General features: G+C 35.2%; 3 protein-coding genes across 5 annotated transcripts; 1 reads left to right on the forward strand and 2 right to left on the reverse strand.

The window, feature by feature from the left end:
* Positions 1-1,569: 1,569 nt before the first annotated feature.
* LOC128169177 (uncharacterized) lies at positions 1,570-6,721 on the reverse strand. 3 transcript variants are annotated; one of them, XM_052835341.1, is made up of 2 exons: positions 6,574-6,721; positions 1,570-3,723 (listed from the first exon to the last, which is right to left on the reverse strand). In XM_052835341.1, exon 2 carries the CDS (start codon positions 3,698-3,700, stop codon positions 2,036-2,038), a length of 1,665 nt encoding a protein of 554 aa, XP_052691301.1. In that variant the 5' UTR covers positions 3,701-3,723; positions 6,574-6,721; the 3' UTR covers positions 1,570-2,035. The 3 variants fall into 3 exon arrangements, with proteins under 3 accessions (XP_052691301.1, XP_052691300.1, XP_052691302.1); XM_052835340.1 differs by having other exon boundaries at positions 6,525-6,721; XM_052835342.1 differs by lacking the exon at positions 6,574-6,721 and adding an exon at positions 3,775-3,863.
* Positions 6,722-8,898: 2,177 nt separating this feature from the next.
* LOC128169184 (ankyrin repeat domain-containing protein 16-like) lies at positions 8,899-17,716 on the forward strand. The gene is made up of 7 exons (XM_052835351.1): positions 8,899-9,259; positions 10,635-10,757; positions 11,528-11,625; positions 12,009-12,160; positions 16,213-16,371; positions 16,529-16,607; positions 16,909-17,716. The coding sequence occupies exons 1-7, from the start codon at positions 8,964-8,966 to the stop codon at positions 17,055-17,057; spliced, it is 1,056 nt and encodes a 351-aa protein (XP_052691311.1). The 5' UTR covers positions 8,899-8,963; the 3' UTR covers positions 17,058-17,716.
* Positions 17,717-17,827: 111 nt separating this feature from the next.
* Positions 17,828-20,475, reverse strand: LOC128169211 (probable histone-lysine N-methyltransferase set-23). Its single transcript, XM_052835377.1, has 2 exons — positions 20,358-20,475; positions 17,828-18,625 (listed from the first exon to the last, which is right to left on the reverse strand). Exons 1-2 carry the CDS (start codon positions 20,457-20,459, stop codon positions 17,864-17,866), a joined length of 864 nt encoding a protein of 287 aa, XP_052691337.1. The 5' UTR covers positions 20,460-20,475; the 3' UTR covers positions 17,828-17,863.
* Between the last annotated feature and the right edge of the window lie 6,513 nt (positions 20,476-26,988).

The raw sequence follows: 26,988 nt of genomic DNA on the forward strand, positions 1-26,988 counted from the left end.
AAATGTCTTTTATAACAATATCTTGAATTTATTAGCATAAGACAAATGTAGCACAGAAACACTAAGAAAAAGAACGATAAACGCAGATATGAAACAGGAAAAATAAAATCAGACACATAGCTACGGGAGGGGGGGGGGTAAACTTATTTTGCCTACTGACATATTACTTAGAGTTACTTATATAATTCAAAAAATAAACTTGTGTCTCTACTTTTCTATCACTGTAAGAAAATATAGAAATTATATTGAAAAGCATTATAACAGTTCAAGAAAGTCGTAGTTACATCCTGTAATAAAGCCCTCATCCCCCCCCCCCGAACCCTACGGATTAAAATTAGCGGAGTTTTCTGGGTTTTTTTTCAAGTCTTGGTCCCCTTCAACTTGGAAAAGCGATGCTACGTGCCTGATACCATAACATATCTAACATTTCTATCAGAATTCTATTATCTAGCAAAACATCGACTTTTGTAGTCTTTTAACTTAGTACTCCAAACATATTGACACTGTTTGCGCCAAAATCTTGTCTAGAACCTCATTGCCAACTATTCTATAATCTCCGCCCATACGTTGGTATAGGCTCATTTTGACTGAAAAAATAACGCAAGTCATTCAAATCCCTGTTGCAGTTACCCTGTATACATCAGAAATGTTATTTGCAGCACATTTGAACCTTTGTAGAAAAAATAAATAAGTTCGTAAATTTTGAAACATTGACTCTGGGGTTTTTTATTTGCATTAAACGGTGAAATTTAACATTTCTGTATTTTTTCATGCGCGGATAAAGAGAGAGAGAGGGAGAGAGTCGGTACCCCCCTGAAAAACTCAATTTTCTTACTTATATAGTAAATTTGCCGAAAATATGACTCGGACCTCCTCTGGAAAAAAATTCTGGATCCGCGCATGCATTTTACACTGAAATGAAGAGTAATTGTGCTATTTTATTAACCCTTCGTCTTACTTCTCACTGGCGTCGGAAGCAAATTGAAAGTGGGGGGGGGGGGGGCTAGACTTATCCTCAAAAATATTGAGCCCCCCCCCCCCCCGGTTCCCACGCCTATGCTTCTTGTGACCTTTAACCTCATCCACTTGTCAGCATGTTTAATCTTCATAATGTTTACTAACATCGATGACTAAAGTCTTAAAATACAATAGTGTGACAGAACACTTACTGACGTATTAACCTATTGACCCATCAACCTTTTGAACTGGAAATATACAGGGGTCGTGCTATAACAATGGGCAACCTGCTTACAGGGTATGGGTAAAATAAATCATCGATCCATAACCTAACAAGATTGCTCACTTCTTCGTTGGGACCTGGCCATTGACAAAGAGGATGTTTTTTTTCATTTCAGATGCAACAATCAGCATTGCTTCAAAATAGACTTAGAATTAAATGTTACAGAGTTTAAAATTTCCAACTGATAATATCAACATTCAGACATTTTGCTCCATCCAATTATATCTGAAAATCCAATTAATTTTTTTATATTTAACGCAAATATTTAATTTGTAATAAAACAACAAAATCCCTTTGATTAGGTAATAAAAATAATTAAAACAAGATCACATAATTGTACACAAATCATTTATTATACACAATGATATACTCATCCAACAGAATGACATAAATTAAATGGTTTTTTTTCTTCAAACATTCACTTGTTCTCATTCTTGATATACAATGTTCATTAAACAGAATGTTTGATTGTATTCTTTTCAACTTTTAATGACAAGCATATATATATATACACATGTATATATAATAGTTTGTTTGGAAAGTAAAATATTTATGCTGTTATTTTTTTACCATTAAAATCACTGCACAAAAACAATGAGTTTGTTAGGATTTACATAGAGAAACTAAACAATAGTATTGTTGGTATGTAAAGAATATATGAAGGTGTTTATTTATTAACATAAACTAATTATATAATACAGATAATTAACTGTTATACACAAACAAGTATAATATATACAGTCAGTTTGTCAACATGTAATACATATAAACAATGTTACACTGCTGTGTAATGTTCTACACATATTGTATTTTCTTCACTTTACCTGTTATTAACTCAGCCACAAAGAGGTTGTCTCTGGTGTCCACACATAAACCCCGTGGTTCATGTAAATGACAGTTGTCAATGTAGCGGAGGAACTGTCCGTCCTGATCCAGGATGTGGATACGCTGGTTGTCATAGGTATAGTCTGCTGTCAGGATGCGACCATGGCTGTCTGTTGTGATGCCGAGTGGATAGAATGATCCCTTGGTAGTAGAGGGAGGACCAGTGTAGGTAAACCGGAGTTTCCCGGCCTGATTGACCACCACTACTGCACGGGCTCTATTGTCTGACACACAGATATCTAGGTTCCTGTTCTCACTGATGTATTTATCTCCACCAAATGAATAGAGAGGTAGTCCTTTGTCGTCGTACTGAATACTTTGTTTCTCTGTGGAGCCAGAGTAACACACTACTTTTGATTGTTTATCATCATCACTGTTCATGACAAACAGGAGGTCACCAGAGGAGGTACTACAGACACCGCGAGGTCCCCACCCCTGTAGTTTGATCACTGTCTTTATCTTTTTATTCTTTACTATGTTCACAGTTCTATCTGTGTAATCAGTATAAACTAGATCCCCACTCCTTGTCACTGCTATGTCTTGTGGATAGTTCCCTGACTTGGTTTGGACTGACTTCACTAGTTCCCCACGGAGGTTGTAGAGTCTCATGATGTTGTCATCATAACCACACGTCCACATCTCCTCATCACTCAGACAGGACACACTGAGTAATAGATTACATTCGGTGTTTATCTGTGTGATGATCCGTGGTACATCAATGACCGGTCTGTCCGGGGGAGACGACTCAGCACCGGGAGATTCCATGGTGTAGCCATGTTCTTCTGTTTTGATAGATGACGCTGACAGAGATCCAAACTGTTGATAAAGCTGTTCTTTGTTGATCTTCTGAGGGGTAAAACTTGGTAAGGACACTGTGAGTTTAGGAGGCAATCTTCTGAATTCATCATTCCTGGATTTGTAGGCAGAGACACGGCTGACATCATTGGAGTCCAGTAACGTCTTTAGTTCAGTAATGGTCTGTGTGATTTCAGAAATGGTGTGTTTGATTTCATCTTCCTGTTTGTCTAAGACAGCCAGGTGTTTGGTGTCCATTTCCTCCACGTTAGATTTCATGTTTCTGATAATGGTGTTTATTTCTCTGTGCAAGTCTTCTCCATGTTTGTCGATTTCTGTTGTTAATTTCTGGGAGTTTTCATTCAGAGCAGATTTCTGGACTGGGATAATGGATGCAATCTCTTGGTATTTAAGATAAATGGATTTCTCTAGTTGTTGTAAATCTTTTTGAATTATTTCTTTCTTCTTGTCCATGGTTTTAGTTATTTCAATAAATTGATGGCCACTGTGTTCTTCAGAGGAAGCACATGTTGCACAAATAGGAATGTCACATTGCTCACAGTAATGTTCACATATTTCTGAGGGATGTTTTAGACACTTTGGAGTATATCCCCTCTTTTTAAATGGTACCACTTTGTGTTCTTTGGATTGATAAGATAAATGGTCCCCCTCACAGGCTTTACACAGATATTTGTTACAAATGACACAGTACATAGGGGGGCCCGGGGTCTCACAGAGATGACACCGTACCACATCCTGAAGGCTGTACTCAGGGTCCATGGTCAGACACTTTTATTCATGTTCTGAAAAATAAACACAAAAATTGGATTAATGATATAAACAATAAAACTTACATGTAATAAGTGAGATGAGTTCAGAAAAAGTCTTAACAGAAATGTTTCTATCATCTTGCTTCAAATAATAACACAATTGTTTGAGGACAAAATACATTATCCCTTTATTTAAACTTTATAAATTTGAAGCACTGAATCTCTTTTGAAACTCAACTTCATTATTGAAAGACAGATTTATATAAGGAATAAGGAATCATTCTTTGAGTATTATGAGGTGATAATTTCGGTCGGGGGCTCGGGGCGTGATCAAATCCAATAAAGCCCAAAGGGCTTTATGATAGATTTGATCACACCCCGACCGAAATTATCATCTCATAATATTCAAAGAATGATTCCTTATTACTTATATTTATATAATTTTAAGCCATCATACGATTATATATTTGAATATGAATAAGCAAACCCTGCTGGTGCCTCGATTTGGCGTCATTTGTATTATGGGTTATATAGTACAAAATTGATACGTAGTTTTATCACAGGCAAAGACACTGAAAAATGTAAATATATGAATATGAGTCCTAAAAAGTGCATTTATTTTGTCTTCATAAAAATCTCATAATAGATAATTGTTTTTAAAACTTACTACTGCATCAAACAAATTCAAACAATCTTTACTATTAAAATATATTGTACACATATATTTGTTTGCGTTTTTTTTTTTTTACTTTAATTGTTGTAAATTTTGTTACAATATTTCATTATATTCATTCTAAATAGTAGCATATTTAAAAAAAGATATATTTTTGTATAAATTTTTAAATAGAGTTTTCATTAGTTACTAATAAATATTCCATTCCTTTACAGTTCAGATTTTATTTTTATAAACAAGAGGCCAATAGGCCTTGACGGTCACCTGCATGAGTACCACATACAAACTCGTTTAAGTCTCATATATGTATTTAGTGAAATTTCATTCTGGAGTAGAAAATTTATAATATTGTACAGACCACCTCCCTGCCTGAAATCTTTCAAAAAGGACAATGAAACCTATAACTTTTGCGAAAAACTTACAATTATAATAGAGTGCATGACCTGATATTGAAAAGATGCAAGATTCTGATATTAAATAATTTCCCCATATTTGTAAACTTTCAGGATATGTTTTATGTGCATATATTTTCACAGATAAACTGAACTCTTTCCAAATGGATTTACAATGTCTTAAGTTAACTTTGATAGAAGCTTCATTCTTTCTCTTTTTTAAAAATGGGAATTTGCTTATTTCTTTCATAGAAATTCCTGAGCAGAATAAAATAATAAGACAAATTTATAAGCCCACCTCAGCCATAACCCTTGCCTTACATGTATATGTAGGTGACATAAGATGACAGCTTAAAGTTTTTTTTCTAAATATGCAGTCAGTTTTTATTTTGTGTCAGCAGATGTTTTTTTTAAACATTATATATATTAACACTAATTGACCATTTTGGCCACACCCTGCATTAAGAACCTCTACCCTATACACTATATATGAGTGTTTTGGCCCCGCCCTAGATTCAAATGCCTACACTGGGAGACATGAAATTAAAAAAAAAATGATAGATGGCTTTTTTCCTTCTTTATGATAATGCAGTCAGCTTTTATTCAGTATCAGCAGAAGTAAAGTCTAAAAGAAGACTATTTTCTTAAACATTTAAATGCTTGAACACTATATGACTATTTTGGCCCTGCTCTAGAGTCAGAACCCCTACCTCGGGGGACATGAAATTTATGATTTTCATAGTGGGCTTCCTGGTCTAAAAAAATTCTATACTCAGTTTTCCTTACAGGTGAGTTGGAGTAGAGAAAATAATTTTTAAACATTATATGCTTTTACACTAAACATCAACTTAGGCCCTACAGTCAAAACCCATACTCCAGGGGACATGAAATTTATAATTTTAATGATAATTACTAAGTCAGTTTTTCATACAGATGTGTGAGAGTAGAGAAGAAGAATTTAAAACACAATATGCATTAACTCTATATGGCCATATTGCCGCCTCCTCCCCCCACCTACGGGTTGAACTTCTGACCCAGGGGCCATGAGCTTCACAATTTAGGCAGAGGAGTTCATGAGTAACCATGCATTTAGTTTTTTCCCCATATGTGTTAGAGCTAGTATAAAGAAGAACATTTTCTAAGATTTAATACATTTTCACTATATGGCTATATATTGGCCCCGTTCTAGGACCCAAACTTCTGACCAGGGGTCAAGAATTTCACAATTTAGTTTTAACAAAATTAATATACCGTTTATATATACATGTATGAGATTATATAAAGAGGAAGATTTTCTAAGATGTAATACATTTTTATTATATGGTCATTTTCGCCCCACCCTAGAGTCTGAACCCTGACCCAGGGGCAATGAATTTCAAAATTTTGGTAGAGGGTGTTATGTATACATCATAACCATGCATTTCCTTCATACATGTATGTATCGGTGTAGAAAAGATTTTTAAAATTTGTTAATTTATTGTTAATTTAATGCAGACGTGCAGCGTAATGCAGGCATGACGGTCGACACACACAGTCATGATGACGAATGAAGACCAACTGCAATTGGTCACCTGAGTGACTCAGGTGACCTAAAAAATGCTACAGGTTGCTGTTTTTGTCCATTTTTGTTATTCAAACAAAAAATCTGTTCATATTTTCTTCATTAATTTTCAATTAAAGTAAGCTGATACATTTCAGCAATATTCATTGATATAGAACATTTATACTCAATGGAAACAAATTAAACGCATTTAACGAACTATACACACCTTCATAAAGGCCTTTAACTCAAAATGGCGACATATCTTTAATGTTTACCATTTGTTTACACTTCCTTGTTGATGGTTCTCCCTGGCAGCCTGTAAAAATCACGTGATTGGTTTAAATAAAACTTCCGGGTAACCCCAAAACGAGATTCAATACATCATGCGCTGATCGGGGTGGGGGGTGGGGGGTGGGGTCCGAAACATCCCATCTTTTCGTTTTTTTTTTTTTTTTCATTTCTTAGTTATACATAGTGAAATTACCGAAAATATCCACAGGCGCCTGTTTTAGACAGGAGGTCTTTTTTCTATACACATTAGAATACCTCCTGTATGAAACAAGCATTAAGCGCTGCCAAAAAATATCCCTCGTAACCCCCCCCCCCCCCCGGATCCGCGCATGATACTTTGTGCTACATATAGTTAATTGTTAAAGGACAGTAAAGATAATATAATTCATCTTAGTTAAATTGAAAAGGTTAATGAGTATCATGATAAACATGTACTAGCCGACAGACATGAAGTCTGGCTTATGAACTTCAACATAACGTTTGACATATGAATTGATGTTATAATATGTGTGTGATCGGAAGAACACTTTTGTGACTCCAATCTTATGCGTTGGTATATAAAATTAAACTCCCTGATGTGTAGGTCTCTATATCTCTTCTTCCAGACCTAGTTTTTCTCCGACTTCATCACGTCTGCTGTCGTCTGTTCTGTCTGTCTGTTGACTGGTCCTCTGTCTCTATATAAGAGGAACTGGGTGGTTTCGCCCTCGTTACACGCGTGTTCTGAGATGTTTCGCCCCTGATAAATACAAGTAATAAATCATGTAAATAATTGAAGCATAAATAGGTTTTATCCGATTACCTGCAATTATATCTTTAAGAATCCGTAATGTACTATCAAATTATGGATTTTTCAAATAGACAAACCAAGAATTTAGTTTATTTTGCGACATTTTTTTTCAATCTGAGTCTTGCAATATATACATGTACCAGTAAATATTGCAACATATAACGTTAGTTATGAATGCCCCAATCCAGGCATGTAGCATCGGGGGTGGGGGTGGGGTAGGGGGGATGCAGGAAACAGCTAAGTATGATTAATAGCAGGCACGTAGCATCGGGGGGGGGGCAGCCACTTTTTCACGCAGCAAAGATTTTTCTTTTTACATTCAAAAAATTGAATTTACATGGAGTTGGCCCCCCACTTTTCTGTGACCCTGTAAAAATTAAATTGAAAATAAAGATTTAAGTGAAAAGTATACCCCCCCCCCCAACGTATTAGGATTTTCAGGATTTTGGTAACATCCCCCCCCCTTTTTTTTTATCCCCCCCTTTTTTTTGGATGAGTCTGCTGCCCCCCCCCCCCCCAACACACACAAACACACACTTTCAAAAACGATGCTACGTGCCTGCAATCTAATTAAAATTATATCCTTCACGCAACCGTATTTGACAGGAGCGTTAAGGATCTAATTCTAATTAGATTGTGAATGCTCACTCATAAGTTATTTCGTCAGTTAGTCTTTATATATATATATTAGATCGTTAATCTTCCATGTGCTGATCAAACAACATCATGACATGCTATAGGCAGACATTAAATGCGGTTAAAACCTCTCGGGGCACAATATTTATAAAAATGTGATTGAATTCTTTTACTTAATAAATCGTATAATAATATATTCTTTTTGTAGTTTATACAATATATTTTATAGTGGAGCATAAATTGTGCAATTCATGACTACCATCCCCAGGGGCCATAATGTTTTGGGGTAAAAATTTTACAATTCATATTTTTTTTAACAAAATCTTCTTTGTCAACTGTTGGACAATCGGTGGATAAACAAGCACATGCTGATGATAAATGAGGAGGCTTCTACCAAGTTATGGCTACAGGGTCGGTGATTCTGATGTTGGAGCAGGGCTCCATTATAAGATAGTGATCGTTCAATAAATATTCAATATTATTCATCTTCTCTATGTACCATTTGTTTTAGCAGACAAAGGAAGCACAGGGTTATTATTTTTTTTTTTCGAGAGGTGGACAAACATAGCCTACATTCTGTCCACTTAATTCCAAAAGAGCAGGCACGTAGTGGGGGGGGGGGGGGGGGGCAGGCACCTTTTCTCGCACCAAAAAAAAGTTGTAAAGAAGAATTTTCCCAGAAGTTTGTTTTAAACTCGCTACCCGTATCTAAAGTTGCGTAATTTTGGTAAGAATATATAGTAAAAATTAGTTGGTGTGCAACCTATAATATGTAGGTACAAATTCTCAAATACAGTTAGATGACAAACCGGGAAAATGGTAGCTACAGTGCTCGGTTTTTCATCAAACCGACCTATTTTTATTTCCGATAAAATTTGAAAGATTGGTGCGGCGAACTTGGTCAATACTTGCATAGTTCCTTTCTCAAGAATCATACCACACTCTGTTATGACAGATGATCTTTTCAAAGCAGCTCAACATGGTGACTTAGATTACTTTAAAAACCCGGAAATTCCGCTGAATACGTCGTACGAAAAATCAGGAGACACTGCCCTGCACATTGCTGCAAGATGTGGCCATGCGGCTCTCGTGGAGCACCTGTTACTCTCCGGTGCCGATGTGGAAAAATCCAACCTTGACGGCAAGCGACCCTTACACGAGGCCGCTCAAGCGAGTCAACTGGAATGCGTCCAGATATTACTCCAGTTCCGGGCGCAGGTGGACAGCCTAAAGAGGGCTGATTGGTGAGTGTATAAACCTAGAAAGAATAATCTTACCGTGACAAGGCTACGCTCAGGTCACAGTAAGAATTCGTCCCATATACTTGCAATGTAGCAGCCGTGAAGCGGATCAGCTTCGTGTCAATTTTAAGTCCGTTAAAAATAATCTGCAGGGAAAATCACATTTTTATACATAACAAACCTTAATGAACATGCATATGTAGTTTATTCCTCAAAATATCCATTTCATGAGTCTTACCAAGGCATTTTGTTAAAATACACGTTTGAATTTGCCTGCCATTTTGTCGGAAATTGCACTCGGAATGTCTCAGATTTTATCATTAACATGGCGACCACAAACAGCGAATTTTCAAACGTGATGTTAAAAGTGGCAGTGGTTTCGTTGCAAAAACAGTTAATGTGGTAATATCAGATTCTAAAAGAGCAACATTGTAGGTATTTGAGACCAATCATATGAAAATTTAGGTGAAATACAGCGCGATATAATTTTTTTGTTTGCTACGAAGCGAGTATATGGGATTAATTCTATCGTTAAACCGGGTCCGTAGGACATCTGTCATTTTAACGATAGAACATTCTATCTAGTGTAAACCCAGAGACCATGGTACCGAGTGGGTCAGAGCCCAGGAACCATGGTGATTGTTAATAGTCTGTCCCAAGATATTTATGCAGCACATTTGGACGATTTTTGATAAAAATACACATACCCGTGAAAGAAGTGCATTCGAATTGAAATAGTTGAAAGGGATAATTTCCAAGATAATTTCATCGACACATTATTATCTTTCACTCGGAAAAATTCACTGGAACAAAAACAGATTCCTTTCGGAGATTTATAATGGGGATTATTTACATCTTTTCTCCATTCGGAATACAATCGGAATACATCACATAATTTTTCAACGTTATCATACTAAATAAAAAACCCTCGTAGACATCACATTTTTTAGCATTGCATTGTATTGTATTTCAAAATTTTTCATTCATTTGAACCCTGAGGTATTTATAAATATGAAGCAATTAAGCAAAATCTGTATTCAGGATATCTTGGGACAGACTATAGTAAAAAATCAGGGAAAATTGTGACTGATACTCATTTCCACGGTGACTGGGAACCAAGGTGATTGACTATTCAATGATTTTAGAGTAACTGTAGATGGTAAATGTGTACTCCCATGAAATGAGTCCAAGATTGGCAAATAAACTCTATCATTTTTCCCTGTGATAACTTAAACCAACTTTAAATTTATTCAATAATTGATACGTAGGGTACTAGCGAAATGTAGATAAGCATTGCCATACAAATCTGATGAAACAAACAATGTATACCCAACCCAATGTACAAGTAGTTATACAGATTGAGAATATATTATTACAGGACACCTCTAATGCTGGCCTGCACAAAGGACAGTATTGAGGTTATCCAACAACTTCTGAAGTCTGGTGCGAATGTATCCCTGAAGAACAAAGATGGATGGACCCCATTCCACATTGCATGCAGGTTTGTAGCTCATACTACATGTAGTTCCTCTGTGAAATGTTGACCTTCTTAAGTTCCCATATATAACAGATCATTTTTACTTTCAGATTGGATTGACTGTAATTTGTTCTTCCATTAGTTTTGATATATTACTAACTGCGGGTGAAGGTCTTTAGAATTACATTTGTAAACCCAGGTATACTTGGCTCTCAGGGCCTATTGCCCACATTTGAAAAACTCCGGGGAGAGCTTCGCATCTTTAAATTGTTTTTTTTTACTCTGAGTGGCTTAAATAAGAAGGAATACAATGTAGTTGCTATCCATCTACAAATTAGGTCTGTCAAGGTCAGGAATCAATCTAACCATCTCCAGCACAATTGACTAACCTGAATTAAGCTTCATGGAAATTTGGGTCCACTAGGCGTTTACTTTGGGTTTACACGGGAATTGCTTTTAGGGTCAACTTGAAGCACTAAATGGTGATTGAAGCAGACCCGTCTTTTATTTTACCCTCTTACTGCCTGTAATTCCTGCCTCTTGTATATTCCGAATACACATGAAGCATCTGCTTTCAGGGGTATATTTCTGATCGGGGTTTACTCTCTGGGTTTACTCTGGGTCCACTCTATTAAACTCGGAGTAAACCCACAAAGTAACCCAGGGTTTAGTTGGGGTTTACTTTCTGTTAGGTTGGGTCTGATCGGTACTGTAGCTCTCAGACCAGTAGACCACTGTAGCAGTCTCTCTTCATTTTACTGTAATTTTTTTATTAAAAATATATTTGTTTTCAGGGAAGGACACCTGGGTATTGTCCGCCTTCTGTATGATCATAACAACACTGTGATGAACACTGCCAGCAAGAATGGGAGGACCCCGCTACATACAGCAGGTCAATAAAAATAAAATGCTAAGTCATACACATCAACAAGGATTTTTGTGAATTATTGCGATCCCTAACACAAGTTCATTTTTCAAATTATATATACAGTACATGTACATGTAACAATTGATTTTAGCGAAATGTGTACTCTGAGAATGATGACGTAAATCCTATAAAACATGAAAGCATTTATGATTTGTTAATGACATGGTTGCCACCTTATAGTGTCTTTCTCTATGTGTAACTAGCTCTGTAATGGGCTAAATCTACTATATGTGTTGTATATTCAAGCTCTACATGGCTGGCCTCTATGTTGTGTATTTCCTCTTTCTTTACTCTATGTGTAACTTTAGCTCTGTAGTGGGGTACACTTACTGGGTTGTATATTCCAGCTCTACATGGCTGCCACTCCGTGCTGACTTTCCTGCTAAACGTCGGGCCGTTTACTGTGGACACCACGGATAGCTCAGGAAGTACACCGCTGATGGACGCCATTAAATCAGACCATGAGGAGGTCGCTCAAACTCTCATCTCAACACAAAAGGTATGAAAACATGTTAAGCTTGAACTAAATATAGCTTTACAGTTACATTTTGAAAATTTATGCATGCACAAAAGCAGATTAACAATAGTCTTAGACCTTTTAAGCTCACCGAGACGAAGTCAGGGGGAGCTTATGCTATACCCTCGGCGTCGGCGTCGGCGTCCGGACCTGGTTAAAGTTTTTGTTGCAGGTCCTGTATCTAAGCTATTACTTGTCCTATCTTCACCAAACTTGCATGGATGATGCATATGGACCTACTTATGGACTTGAAAGACTTGGATGCTGAATCTGAGTCCTAAATTTCAGATGCTGGAGGAGGTTAAAGTTGTTGGACCAGGTTAAAGTTTTTGTTGCAGGTGCCCTTTGATAGCAATATCTTAGTTACTGCAGGTCCGTACTTCACCAAACTTGCATGGATGGTGTGTCTTATGATACTGATGCACCAAACAGGCTTGAGTGCTGAATCTGAGCTATAGGTTTCGGATGCTGGAGGAGGTTAAGGTTTTTGGAGCAGGTTAAAGTTTTTGTTGCAGGTGCCCTTTGATAGCAATATCTAATTACTACAGGTCCATTATTTACCAAACTTGCATGGATGGTGCGTCTTATGATACTGATGCACCTGACAGACTTGAGTGCTGAATCTGAGCTATAGGTTTCGGATGCTGGAAGAGGTTAAGGTTTTTGGAGCAGGTTAAAGTTTTTGTTGCAGGTGCCCTTTGATAGCAATATCTAAGTTACTGCAGGTCCGTACTTCACCAAACTTGCATGGATGGTGTGTCTTATGATACTGATGCACCAGACAGGCTTGAATGCAGAATCTGAGCCATAGGTATCGGATGCTGGAGGAGGTTAAGGTTTTAGAGCTGGTTAAAGTTTTTGAAACAGGTGCCCTCTGATGATTATATCTTAGTTATTACTTGTCCTAACTTCACCAGACTTCCATGGATGGTGCGTCTTATGATACTGATGCACCTGACAGGCTTGAATGCTGAGTCTGAGCCATAGGTTTCAGATGCTGGATATGGTTAAGTTTTTTGGAACAGGTCACATGTTTAATAGATAATAGTACTATTTCAAACTTGCATAGTTGATTAAACTGTAATATGAATGAATCACAGAGGAAGCTTCAGATTCAGAGCTTGATCTCCATTATCAAGGATGCTAAAAAATATATCTTAGTTATTACAGGTCCTAACTTCACCAAACTTGAATGGATGGTTTGTCTTATGATACAGATGCACCTTACAGGCATGGATGTTGAATCTGAGCCAAAGGTTGCGGATGCTGGAGCAGGTTAAGGTTTTTAATTGCTAGTGCCCTCTGATAATGATATCTTAGTTATTACTGCGCGGGCATGTTAAGGCTTCCCGATGCGATATGTAGAAAGTCACTTGTCTGTACTTCATACGATATGACGTCATAATTAACTTTGACGTCACGATCTGCATTCCTGTCGATAGTTCTCAGGGAATGTATCTTAACGTTAAAAGTGAATTATATCAAACCAGTATAATACCGCATGTTTCCTTTATATAGATGCTGCAGTTAATTCTAGACGTACAGAATTCATTCATATTAAAAACCAGTATCAAATAATCGGCAGTTTTACAGCTTCGTTTTAAGTAAAAGACTATTTATAAACTAGTGGTTTGGAAACTCTCCCTGCTACGTGTAAACAACTGATGAAGAAATTTTAATGCGTGTAAAACCAGCTTGGCGCAGGTGAAAGATCAACACAATTTTAGAATATTTTACGTAAAATTGGTAGAGAATATAAGTACCAATGTGAATCGTGCTGCGGAAACCTACGGATTTACCCCAATTCTTTGTAAATCGCTTTTGATTAGTAAAAATGTGCATTATTTTGATGATTTTGTGGAATGTTTCAACAATATCTTCTATAAACGAAATATCTATTTCTTTCCCAAGCAAGAACTTCAAAGTTTATGACTTAACAAAGGATTTTTCTTAAAAATATGTATGATTTAATGTCATTAATCACCTGCGCCGATGCGTTTTAACTAGATCATTTGCAATATTAGGATTCGCCTGTCACGTGATTACGAAGTACATGTGACGTCACAAAAATGCATCAAATATAATGTTTAACATCGATGTCAATAAATGTAACATAGATTTAAAGAAATACTCCCGGTAAAATTATTTTTGCCATGATTCAAATAATATCGTTTTCCAGACGTATTTTAGCATCGGGACGCCTTAACAATGCTGCGTGGTCTGAACTTCACCAAACTTGCATGGAGATGCGTCTTATGTATACTGATGCACCTGACAGGCTTGAATGCTGAATCTGGGCCATAGGTTTCGGATGCTGGATGAGGTTTAGTTTTTTTGGAACAGGTCACATTTTTATAGATGATAGCTTGCATAGTTGATTTAACTATATTATAAATGAAACGCAGAGGTTGCTTCAGATGCAGAGCCTGATCTCCATTATCAAGGATGCTTAAGAAATCTCCTCACTCAAACCTGCTTGATAGATAGATGTGTTTGTTGATAAATAAAACAACATGATTCCATTGGTAAAGTATTGTATGGTATGAAACAATATTGTTTAATATGATACAATATAATATCATATGTAATATTATAAAAAGTTATATGATACGATATGATATTGTATCAATTTTTTTGATATTTTATGTTATGATATTGTATCATTATATCGTTATGTAAAGTATTGTATATTTTGATACAATATTGTATAATATTATATTGTATTATTAATTTATTATTTTATCACATGATACTATTACATAAGATATTGCAAAATATAATATTGTATCCTATGATACAATATTGTATATTCTATAATATTGTATCATACAATATTGTATAATATGATATCGGTTTCTGTAATATAGAATTATATGACATGAAATTGTATAATATGGTACTGTAATATTATATAATATCGTATCATACGATATTGTATAATATGATATTGGTTTATAATATGATATATTATCACATCACATAAAATTGTATTGTATGATATTGTAAAATATATTATTGTATCATATGATACAATATATATATATATATATATATATATATATATATATATATATATATATATATATATATATATATATATATATATATATATATATATATATATATATATATATATATATATAATATTGTGTTATATAATATTTTACTTTATCACATAATATTGTATCATATGATACAATATCATTATGTATCAAAAATGATACAGTTTCATACAATATCATACTATATTATTCAATAAAATATCATATGTGTCAATGTTATGATGTAATATGATATTGTGATATAATACTATATTGTTTTATATATAATGATATTGTATTAAGTGATCAAATACAATAACATATAACACAATACAATGTCATATCATATGTTACAATATTATATCTCATCATTGTTTATTATGGTATTTTATTGTATTATATGATATATGTTGTAGATATGATAGGATGCAATATTTAATTTTATATTATTGTATTGATTAACATATGAACATATGATTATCATACAATTTTTTTAACAGATGATATACGATATTGTGTCAAAACAGAATCCATGAATATCCAAGATCATAAAGTATGATTTTCATTTAATATGATAAAGGTGGTCTCATAAAGGTGAAGTCTCATAAGGGTGATGTCTCGTCTCGGTGAGCTTTGTAATCTGTGATTACCTATGTTTGGTTAAATGATATCATCTCACAAAATTCCATCTATGCACATTTTCAAGTTGATGTGATCATGACTGTTTCATGATTTTAACGAGATTAAAAAGAATAACATAAAAACACTTGTCAGCTACTGACCATCTTAATATCTTCAAGTTTGATGTATGTATAACAACACATCTGTTCAACTAGTGACCACTAATACTTAATGATAACTCACCAAATTATATCAAGTAAAAGAACTTGAAGTATTTTTCTGCCTTGTATCTTATACAGCTATGTCATCATTATGTTTGGTTTGACACAGTGACATGTGTTGTCATTTTGTTGTGTGCTTTTGGTTTGACAGGGTGACCTGTGTCGTGAGGACAATGCCGGCCTGGGACCCCTCCACCTGGCCGCCCAGGGGGGATGTCTGAAGTCGGTGAAATTCCTGGTGGAAAGCTTAAAGGTCGATGTCAACTCAACGTCATCAAAAGGGTTCACGCCACTGTTTGTTGCAGCCAAGGTACTAATTAGTGTTACAATACTGAACTCTCTAAAGCCACTGGTATTGCTTGCAAGGAAAAAAAAAATTAAATTGAAAGTCAAAATAAAGTAAGGAGAGGTGGAGTAAGGGTTAGGGAACATTAATACAATTCAAACTACTTTTATTTTGTTTCAAGGAAGGACAACTCGGTGTAATTTCCTACTTGGTGTCAGCAGGAGCTGATGTCAACGTCACCGACACGAAAGGTAGAACAGGTACACGGTCAACAAAGCAAGGTTTTATACAAAATTATTTCATATTTACAGGCTTCTAAAACAATATTAAGACATGCAATTCATATATCTATACTTTTATATGTATACATTGATTATCTCAATTTTTTAAGCAGTAACTTTCAATAACATTATACTTTTTTAGTAACATCATATTTTACTTCATGTGTTTATATGAAATACCCGGTACCTGTAATTTGTAATTTTTTAATGTCATGTGAAGCACTACTCAATACACAACTGTTAAGAGATTTTGATCAGTTTGTACACTTCTTCCTTGCAGCATTACACATTGCAGCTGGTGGTCAGCATTCAGAGACTTGTAGATATCTGTTGGAGAATGGAGCTGTCATCAGGGCAGATAACTCCGGCCTCACACCGGGCATGTTGGCTAGGAAACCAGACGTCTGCAGTCTGTTTCAGGAAGTATGATCCCCGCCCATAGCAAGGATGAATTAGATCCCTGCCCATAGCACGACAGAATGTTGAAAATCTGATTTACACCAAAGCTTGTAGCAGACAGCATTTACTACTGGAAGAAAACCATAGAGATGCAGTTCAAAGTTTGGTCTTCATTGATGTTCTGCAAAGATGTGTAAACATGTACTACATTTTTTTTAAATGGGAGACATTTTTTTTCTAAATCAACAGGAAAATCTGAATTAGGAGGAATTTTAGACCATACAGTTGCTGTTGAACTAAAATTGTGTGGACATTGATGCTCTATTCAGATACTGCAACTTTATAAGGATAAACAGCATTGTTAGACAACATTCATACATCCGAAAACCTCAGTTTAATTCAAATTTAAATACTGAATGCATTTGAATACCCCATACACAGTGTTAGACTTCAGACAAAATTCCTTCTCTCATTACATTGAGTCTCTGGGGTTTTTTTCCAGTGTATTCTATATTTAATATGTTAACCAATGTTTATAACTTTATACATGTGCAATGATTTTTTTTATGAATACATTTGTAAAAAAAAATGATAGCTTGTAGCAAGATTTGTTTGTAAAAAAACCTGATTGTTTGTATAATACATGCACTGTTAATATTTATGCCAGAGTTGACAGATTAGAAAATAAACAGTACATGTATCAAAAAACAAAAAAACTTGAACACCATGGTTTATCATCCTGCCATGGATATTATATATAATTTAAAACTAAAAAAACAACTCTATGATGTTTTGGAATTTATTGATGATTAATATAGCATATATATTCTTTATCATCAATCATCAAATAGTGTCTTATCAAAGGGCAGGTAACCCTGACACAAATGTGATCCACAGTTACATGGTATTAAGCCACTTTCTTTTCCATCAATGTCCGAATAAACTGTTCTCTCTTCTCCTGAGGAAAGTCCGTAGTGAAAATTCAACTCTTCTCCTGAGCTTATTTTCCTATTTGCAAACAAACAAAGTAATGGAATTTCAGTATCAACCCGTACTGGGAGCATTGTTAGGTTAGGATCACAGCTGTGGTTGAGGAATCGCCCGACATTGCCAAAGTTTCTAGGATCTACATGAGTTTTTATCACACCACTCTTGCAATGTTCATTAACAGTTATAATATTATTCATGTCCTCTTTCCGTTGAGATAGGCTCCGTTTCCTAGCCTCATCACTAGAGATAATTTCTCCCGCATATTCACAGACAAACGCACCAGGATCTAAATCTTCCAGAGTCCTGACTCCTATTCCTTTGCTTACTGTCCAGAATAACTCGACTCTCACTTTTACTCCACCTTGTACGACCCTGTTTACACATGTTTTAGAACAGCTGCAGTTAGTGTTACATTCTACCATCACCTTGTGTTTGTCTACGTCGAGATAAGAAGTTTTAAGTTTACCATCTTCAGTGTAATTCTGGCCAAATCTCTGCGCACAAGGGCAGTCACTGATACACTCATGGCAGGAACAACCGGTAAAGACAGGAAGGAATTTCTCCTTATCAATGCCTGGACCGGGAATGTTGTGCTTCACATACTGAAACTAAAGATCCATATCATATTTTACTTTGTTGTACCCCTGTAAAACAGTTACTATATAACTCTATACCAAAAAAAGTTCAACATTTTGACTGTTGGACTAGACCTGTTAGATTGGAACTGTTAAAATTGACTATTAAAAAAGACTATTGACCGGTGACGTCACATTCCGCGAAAACGTGTTATTGATTAGAAGGGGTATAACAAAACAGTTGTTGACTGTGTCTCGGGTAACAGTTGATCTGTACATGTCGGCCTTGAGCAACAGTTTGCGAGCTGGTCCTACAGATCAACTGTTGCCCTCGACCCCAGTCAACAACTGTATAATATTTACAATCTTAAGGAAAAAAAGGAAATGTTGGTTAAGTGATCCCAGACCATTTAACATCAAATTTCTAATGTTGATCAGTGAAGTCAAACTTTTTCAGTATGACAAAAATACAGGCACCTGACGTTATAAACATATATACTCTCTACCTAATAATACACGTGTTAATAGGTAGAGGATATATATTTGATATATCATATAATTATATAACGTCAGTTGTCTATGGGCAAAAGTTTTAATATACTCAATTGTACCACAAGATTGTATACAGTGTAGACGGGACTCCCAAAACGGAGTCTTTGGCTCCATCATGCATTGCGGTAAAATGGCGTTTCTAATGTAAACAACGTGCGAGTTATGCCCCTTAGTTCTAAATAAATCTCTAAAATTGGCCAAAAACACGACAAAAATTAATTCTAATCTTTCAAAAACATTTCTGAACGTTTATGTGTCATGTTAATGCCATATGTTCATAACCGTTTACTTGTATTACGTAAGATTAATTTTTCAAATGAAAAATTCACCCAAAACTTCGATCACGCACAATTATAACTGTTTTGAAATAAATTTAACGCTTGGATATGTTAATTTATCATTGTTTAATGTTTGTTAAAAGTATGGTCTCATTTTAATCTTTTTCATGCTAAATTATCCAATTATCTTGAATAATTATGTATTTAACATGGTTTCTTAACATCGCAAATGCCGCGAGTGATTATCATTGTTTTGATGATAATTATCAGTTCAATTTAAAGAGTTATTGAATCTAGAGTGACAATTTGTTTTATTTTCTGGGCTTTCAAACAACCAATCCTATTTTTTAGATACCAAAAAGACGTTTTTAATCATCGCTAGAGCAACCAGTTTTTGTTAGTATTCGAAGCTTTTTCCGTTTACGCACTTATCAATTTGTATGTTTGGTGATTCTAAATTGTAACACAATACGAAAGAAGTAAAATTTAATGCAATTTACCTTTTATTAACGATTAAATTCCATGAAAAACACAAAAATATCACTTTTTATGCATCGTCCAAACGTCCAACTTCGAAGAGAAATAACTTTCTTAAGTGCAAATAAACCCCTATTTCGTGCAAATACGATCGATAGTAAATTATATCCTGGGTCTTTTAAAACATGTTAGAAGTCTGCCAACACATGCAGCACTTTGCATGACGATTTCTTGTTGACCCCATGTTTCATTGAGAAATCGCCATATTTTGTACCAGTGCGCATGCGTAGACTCCCAAAACGGAGTCCAAAATGCTTGCAGAAATTCACTTCCGTTGACTCCGTTTTGGGAGTCCGTCTAGACTGGTATAGATGTACTGTACATCCAAGTGACAGATATATCGTGAGGCCACTGAGGGGTTCACTTCCAATGACAGTGCTCAAAACAAAACAGTTTACCACTGAATCCTTTCCTTGTACTCCATCCTCCTTTCTACGGTATACAGGATATTTTTCCAAACCGTCTGTCCAGTCAAATGAACATGGGCTCTGTGCATTCATGATGTTTCAAACCGAAAGCGAAACCAGAAGTAAACATACGCATGCTAAATCAAAAAAACAAAAAACGTTCCGTACAAAAATTAACTTTCTACCTTATGGAGTTATTAAACTCCAAATACTTTATTAGATTTAAGAGCTTTAAAATACGTCCCATCTGTAACGGTTCCTTGTGCTGAATAATTTTTTTTTTCAACAGCACATTGTTACATGTACATGTATTTATATCGGGTTCGAGTTTCCATTTGTGAAAGATGTCTGCGCCCAGACTACAGGTCACATACCACTATTTTTACCCCGTGCTCAACTACGCAAGTAGTTCCATTCTAAAAATGTATGTAATATGTTTTACGCTGTGACCGTTGGGGCGAGCGCAGAAGGAGTCACACATCTGTCATCATTGTTAAATGCAACCCGTGGACTTAACCAAACCAAAAAACTTTGGCTTTGTCTCGAAAACTTTTACCACCGCAAGGAACCGGAAGTTTTTTTTTTATTTTTTATCTCTTCTTTACCTTTTAATAATGATCATTAAAATCAATAAATTGTGTGTCTGTGTTATTTCTCATTTTGTTCCTTGTTGTTACCGGTGTTTTAATTTTCCTGTGACATCAATTTTGTTTTTAATGTTTTTAATTTTTGTACGCTATATAAGCGTTGTAGACATGTGCCCTCCCCCTTTTTTTAGTGTGTGATATCCAATATTATTGAAAGGTTTGACCACATATGCAACTATAACAAATACATGTAGATATTTTAACAGTTTAATTTTTTTCTTTTATTTATTCATTACAAAATGACGTGGCTACACGTAGATCTAATAATGATGAGACTTTTCTTTTTTAATAATTTTTTGTCACCTACCTAACGTATACAATGATTGGATCAATATGACAATAAATTTAGCATGGAACTTGCATGTGTATTTACTGAGCAAAAAAAACATCAAAACAAAACTAATCAGCCAAAGAGTCACCGTTAATAGTGAGCGCAGTATCAGTATTAACGGTGACTCCCTACTGACTTCCTACACGTTACATTCAGTACAGATGCTTGATCCACCTCTAAATGTATCGCGGGAATATAAAACGCGAGATCACTGTGACGTCATACTTAACTTTTTGCGCTCGACAGTTTTCGTAAATTGTCGGACAAATTCGAGGAAGGAAATGACGTCATAGGTACAGTTTTTTACGTAAGCATATGTGTTGTTTACTTTAATGTTTTTAAAAGGATTTTTTATTGTTAAATGAAAATGATGTATGCGATTTACAGGTAAGAATTTTCCTTAGAAACGCTTCCTGTTCCGCCAAGTTGCTATGCACCGCAAAGGATCACTGGGATAGTAGAACGTTTTCACGCGGGTCCACAAAATTTTCTTTGAACAATGTGCAGATTTCAACTCGAATTTCCTCCGTTCGTACACGTTGTCTATGGAGCTCGCTACGCGAGCGGCGCTTCGCGCCGCCTCGCTGCGCTCGCTATTATTTCAAAAATTCCTAGGGGTACTAAATGGTCGAATTTGGTTCCTTTTGTGGCATGGATGGAAAGAAGAAGGTTTGAAAAAAAATACAGGCAGGAAAAAATTTAGAAAAATTATCTCTACAGGCGCAATAGAAAGGGTGTAAAGAGGCCAATGTTTACACAAATTCCAAAGTGAAAGTGAATTTTTCATGGTAGGGGTTATTTTAGGGGCCATATCTCAGTCCCCTCTCGATTGATTTTCCTGTAGTTTGGATATGTTGTTGGACTAGTGTCATTCTATAGGTATGCTGTATTTGAACTCATTTGAGCCGGTGGAATTTTTTATATGATTTATTTTTGTATAAAGGAATAAGAGGGAAAAATAATTGTGGTCTGTGTCCTATCAGGTCAAAGGTCAAAATCCACGTTTATCAACTTAAGTCTAATTTTTCGTTATTTTTCAAACAATTAGGATGAACAATGACATTTTGTGGGGTTCTTTTTCAATTTTGGCAGATAATATGAAAAAATAACGGTAAAAATTGTGTGAAATGAATTTGAACGGGGTGTGAACAGCATGGTGTCATCAATGAGTCAAACAGGGGACGTAAGTACTTGCAAAATGTCTAAAAACACTTTCTAATGTTAACTTTACTTATCGCCCAAATCATAAAAGAATTGGTCGATTTGTCATTAAGTTATAAAGCCTTAAATATACCCCTCCCCTTCTCTCTCTCTCTCTCTCTCTCTCTCTCTCTCTCTCTCTCTCTCTCTCTCTCATATTAATCATATTACATGTAAAAGTATATATATATTTCCTTTAATATATTTTTGATTAAATTATAAGGAGGAAAGTAGGGCTTATGTTACTTTATGATTCCTATGAATGATGACATATTTCACTGCCTAGCAGATTGCATGACAGGACATACAAGCTGGTAAAGGGGCACCTGTTGTCCCAGTTAACACCATTTTGACAGACATAATGAAGAAAACAACAAATGGTAAGTTGATTATATTCATTTATTCATATTTTTCTTACAATTTAACACTTGAAATCTGATGGTGAGTATAGGCATCACAACATTTTCCTCAGTACTTTAGAATATGTAAACCTTCATGTATAAATATTTATATGAGACATATACATTTTACTGGTTAGAAATAGTCATTTTAGCATCTAAATTATCAATGCAGCCTTGCAAACTTTTATTTAAATTACTGCTTTAAAGTCTTATTATGTCAGTTTTTTCCCCTCTTTGGGTCCTAGAGATGTAACTACCAACAAATGTAGCATGTGTATGAGTTTGGTTGCTGGCATTGAACAGTGATTGCCCAAGATATATGAGGTCTGCTAGAAGCTTTACTATTTGTTATACTGTAGTAATATCTTTTTGGCACTCTCATCATTAATTTAAGTCTTGGTCATCATTGTTCATGGTAACATACCAGACATTTTCACCTCTAAATGCACAATGTATGTAGAAACCCATGACTTTGAATGGTGAATCCTCGCTACAAAAGGTATGATCTCCTCAAGATTAATCACACCAGATAATGCTGAAAGAAGGTGATGGACTTGTAATTTCTAAAATAGTTTCTCGTTAATGTTTGTAAAAAATCCCTACTTGGATTTTAATGTGTAGAGTTATCTCCCTTTGTTTTAAGAGTACAGGTTTCATGAACCAAGGCTTCTTATGAATTAGGGTACATTTAAGTAATTTATTCAGTGTGTATGTAATGAATGGACAAATAGAATTCATTATAAATTCTTCTAAATTGCTATTTTTGTTTCAAAAGGCATTTTATGCCTATCCATATCAGCCCTGTGTACTCTGAGTTAATCTACTTTGGTCAGCAAGTGCCATTTCCTGAAAATGTGTGAATGGTTCTATGTGATTATCTGCTTAATGTAAACGGATTAGCCACTGTATATTTATCAAAATACCTGATTTCTATAGCAAACTTAATGCAGAATTTTTTAAATATTGTTTCAACCTCATGGCATGTGATTAAATATTTCATTTTTGGCATTTTCTGAAAAATTTAGCCATATTTGGGGTATTTTTTTCAAAAATTTCCAAAAAATAGTTCCAGGTGTAAAAGAATTAAATCATCATTAGCATCATCATGTAGACATGTTAGGTTAATGAATGTAATAGATTAATGAAACTTTTGACAAGTAATTAATGTTAAATGTAGCTCTTGAAATTTGAATATTGTGTGTAACGTGCTAGATTTTGCATGGTATTTCAGCCTTCCTGGACCAGATTTCAAAGGCCTATAACTCTGATGCAGAATACACAATTCCCGCCAAATTTCACAGGGAGGTGTATTATGGGTATAAGTGTCTACCTACCAAGTTTCATCAAAATCAAAGAAGAATTGTGTAATTATTAGGTCACATACCACTATCTTTACGCAAGTAGTTCCATTCTAAAAATGTATGTATTATTTCAAAAATTCCTAGGGGTACTAAATGGTCGAATTTGGTTCCTTTTATGGCATGGATGGAAAGAAGAAGGTTTGAAAAAAAATACAGGCAGGAAAAAATTTAGAAAAATTATCTCTACAGGCGCAATAGAAAGGGTGTAAAGAGGCCAATGTTTACACAAATTCCAAAGTGAAAGTGAATTTTTCATGGTAGGGGTTATTTTAGGGGCCATATCTCAGTCCCCTCTCGATTGATTTTCCTGTAGTTTGGATATGTTGTTGGACTAGTGTCATTCTATAGGTATGCTGTATTTGAACTCATTTGAGCCGGTGGAATTTTTTATATGATTTATTTTTGTATAAAGGAATAAGAGGGAAAAATAATTGTGGTCTGTGTCCTACATTGTTTGATGGTTACAGGGAACTACTGGGACGATTAAAACGATGCATTACTGGTCCGATTTACTGACGCCAAAAAAATCCGTTGAATGAATGTGCAACATAGTCCGAATTTTCTATTCACACACGCCTTGCCGGTAGAGCTCGCTTCGCGCCGGCGCTGCGCGCCGTCGAGCTGCGCTCGCTACAAACCAAAACAACGCATGGAAAGGTTAAATATTGTTTTTGTAGCGAGTGTTTATCATAGAAGTGTCGCTTAAAAACAATAATATTGTCAATGTCAGTCAAGAGTGGGCGGGTCCCCCCTATTTACAGTAAATATTCATGTATGTGCATACAGCTGTTAAATGTATTTTAGTGTAAAGAGTGTATACTATTTTATATCTGAACATGGTATATGTAAATCCTGTTTTGTCTGTGTTTACAGGTGTATCCGCACAGTCATTTATCCAGGCGTACACACTTGCCAGTTCCAACTTCTCCATACAGCTAGCCTCGCCACACGTAAGCTCTACAATGTAACCATTATCTTTATGTTATGTACATACACTTGAAGGACGTTGACGGATTGTAAGAATAGAGTGAAATAAATCTGACATTCCTTAAACAATCCCAAGATTTCCACCTGACCACCAGCATTGCCATTCAACTGTCACTGTATTTAGTACATGTAAAAAGAAGAATTATCAGTAATAAATCTTGATATATAGATGTAAATGTTATGAACTCTATGAATTGTATTCCTGATTCATGACTCTGTCACTCATGTACAGATCACATACAAATGTAGCCTACAGAGAAATCACATGCATAAAAGTGCATATAGTAGGCTAGGTACAGGTTAACATTTGGCTCAGTTGTAAAACAGCGTTGGTTTTCTAATTAAAGCATCTTGAGCTTCACCCTTGTTTAGATCACCCCCTCTTATTTCTTAAAAATGTAAACAAGTAATATTGAGGTATTGAATGGTGTACTTATAACCAGGCATGGGGTAAACGTAATCGTAATCGATTGTAATGATTACTCTTTTTCAAGTAATCGACAGTAATATGTAATCGAAGAGATTTTCGATTACTTGTAATCATAATTTAATCGATTCAGTGTAATTATAATTACTTTTTCGATTACTTTCCATTACTCTTTACATAAACATATTGTGCTGCGCATGTTGTATGAAAAAATGCTCTTCAAGTGTTGTTTATAATACAATTTATAAAATATTTATAAAAAAAAATTTGTTTACCCCCCTATGAAATCGATTATTAATCGATTATATTTTTGAGTAATTGTGCCCATGCCTGCTTATAACCTGAGCCTTTACTCCATTATGAAATCATGTTCCAGGGGAAGAATGTGGAGTATGTTCAGCAGGATGACAACAACAGACGCTGGTTCAACGAGTTCAGGAGTAAAGCCTCATCCAACCCCATAGCATTCGAAACAGTGGACTGTAAGTACAGGTGTACTGAAAAATAGATGACAGTGTTTACTGAGTGACCTTAATTAACATCATATCCTTTGAAACAGATTTTTTAATCCTGAAAACTATTTTTCAATCCTAAGTGGCCAAATACTAGGACTAAAATCATGATTAAGTGGTTACACATGTACATCATGGTTCTTAGATTCTCTTTGTTGTAATGCAATGTACAATGTACAGTAATATAATACATGTACATGTATTTGTTTGTTCCTCAGCAGCGCTGTTCTCTGCCCTATTAGTCAAGTTTATACACTAGATAACACATAATGAATCCTGATTCTCCATGTTGTACTGCTGTAAAGTATTTTTGTATTTTTTCAGCAGCAATGAGCTCTGCCCTGTTTGATAAGTAGACATAAGTCATGTAGATTCTTTGACTCCCCCCCCCCCCCCTTTAAACGTGTACATGTATGATGCTGTAATATATTTTTCGTTCCTCAGTGGCAAGGTACTCTGTCCTATTTAATAAGTAGATATACAGTCGTGTGAACTCTACAATTCCCATTTATTAAGGAATAAGGAATCATTCTTTGAGTATTATGAGGTGATAATTTTGGTCGGGGCGTGATTAAATCCAATAAAGCCCGGAGGGCTTTATGATAGATTTTATCACGCCCCGACCGAAATTATCACCTCATAATATTCAAAGAATGATTCCTTATTACTTATATTTATATGATTTTAAACCATCTTACGATTAAATATTTAAATATAAATAAGCAAACCTGGTGGCTTGGCTTTATGAGTTATAAA

The sequence above is a fragment of the Crassostrea angulata genome, unplaced genomic scaffold, assembly GCF_025612915.1.
Source record: "Crassostrea angulata isolate pt1a10 unplaced genomic scaffold, ASM2561291v2 HiC_scaffold_106, whole genome shotgun sequence".
In the NCBI taxonomy this organism is placed as follows: Eukaryota; Metazoa; Mollusca; class Bivalvia; order Ostreida; family Ostreidae; genus Magallana; species Magallana angulata.

What these genes read in the sequence shown, in the direction of transcription:
- LOC128169184 (XM_052835351.1), top strand. Translation starts at nt 8,964, where the DNA reads ATGACAGATGATCTTTTCAAAGCAGCTCAACATGGTGACTTAGATTAC. An exon ending in CCATTCCACATTGCATGCAG is followed by an intron (nt 10,758 to 11,527) that starts GTTTGTAGCTCA and finishes ATTTGTTTTCAG; the next exon opens with GGAAGGACACCTGGGTATTG. An exon ending in CACTGTTTGTTGCAGCCAAG is followed by an intron (nt 16,372 to 16,528) that starts GTACTAATTAGT and finishes TTTTGTTTCAAG; the next exon opens with GAAGGACAACTCGGTGTAAT.
- LOC128169211 (XM_052835377.1), bottom strand. Translation starts at nt 20,459, where the DNA reads ATGAATGCACAGAGCCCATGTTCATTTGACTGGACAGACGGTTTGGAA. An exon ending in TACAAGGAAAGGATTCAGTG is followed by an intron (nt 18,626 to 20,357) that starts GTAAACTGTTTT and finishes ATGGATCTTTAG; the next exon opens with TTTCAGTATGTGAAGCACAA.
- LOC128169177 (XM_052835341.1), bottom strand. Translation starts at nt 3,700, where the DNA reads ATGGACCCTGAGTACAGCCTTCAGGATGTGGTACGGTGTCATCTCTGT.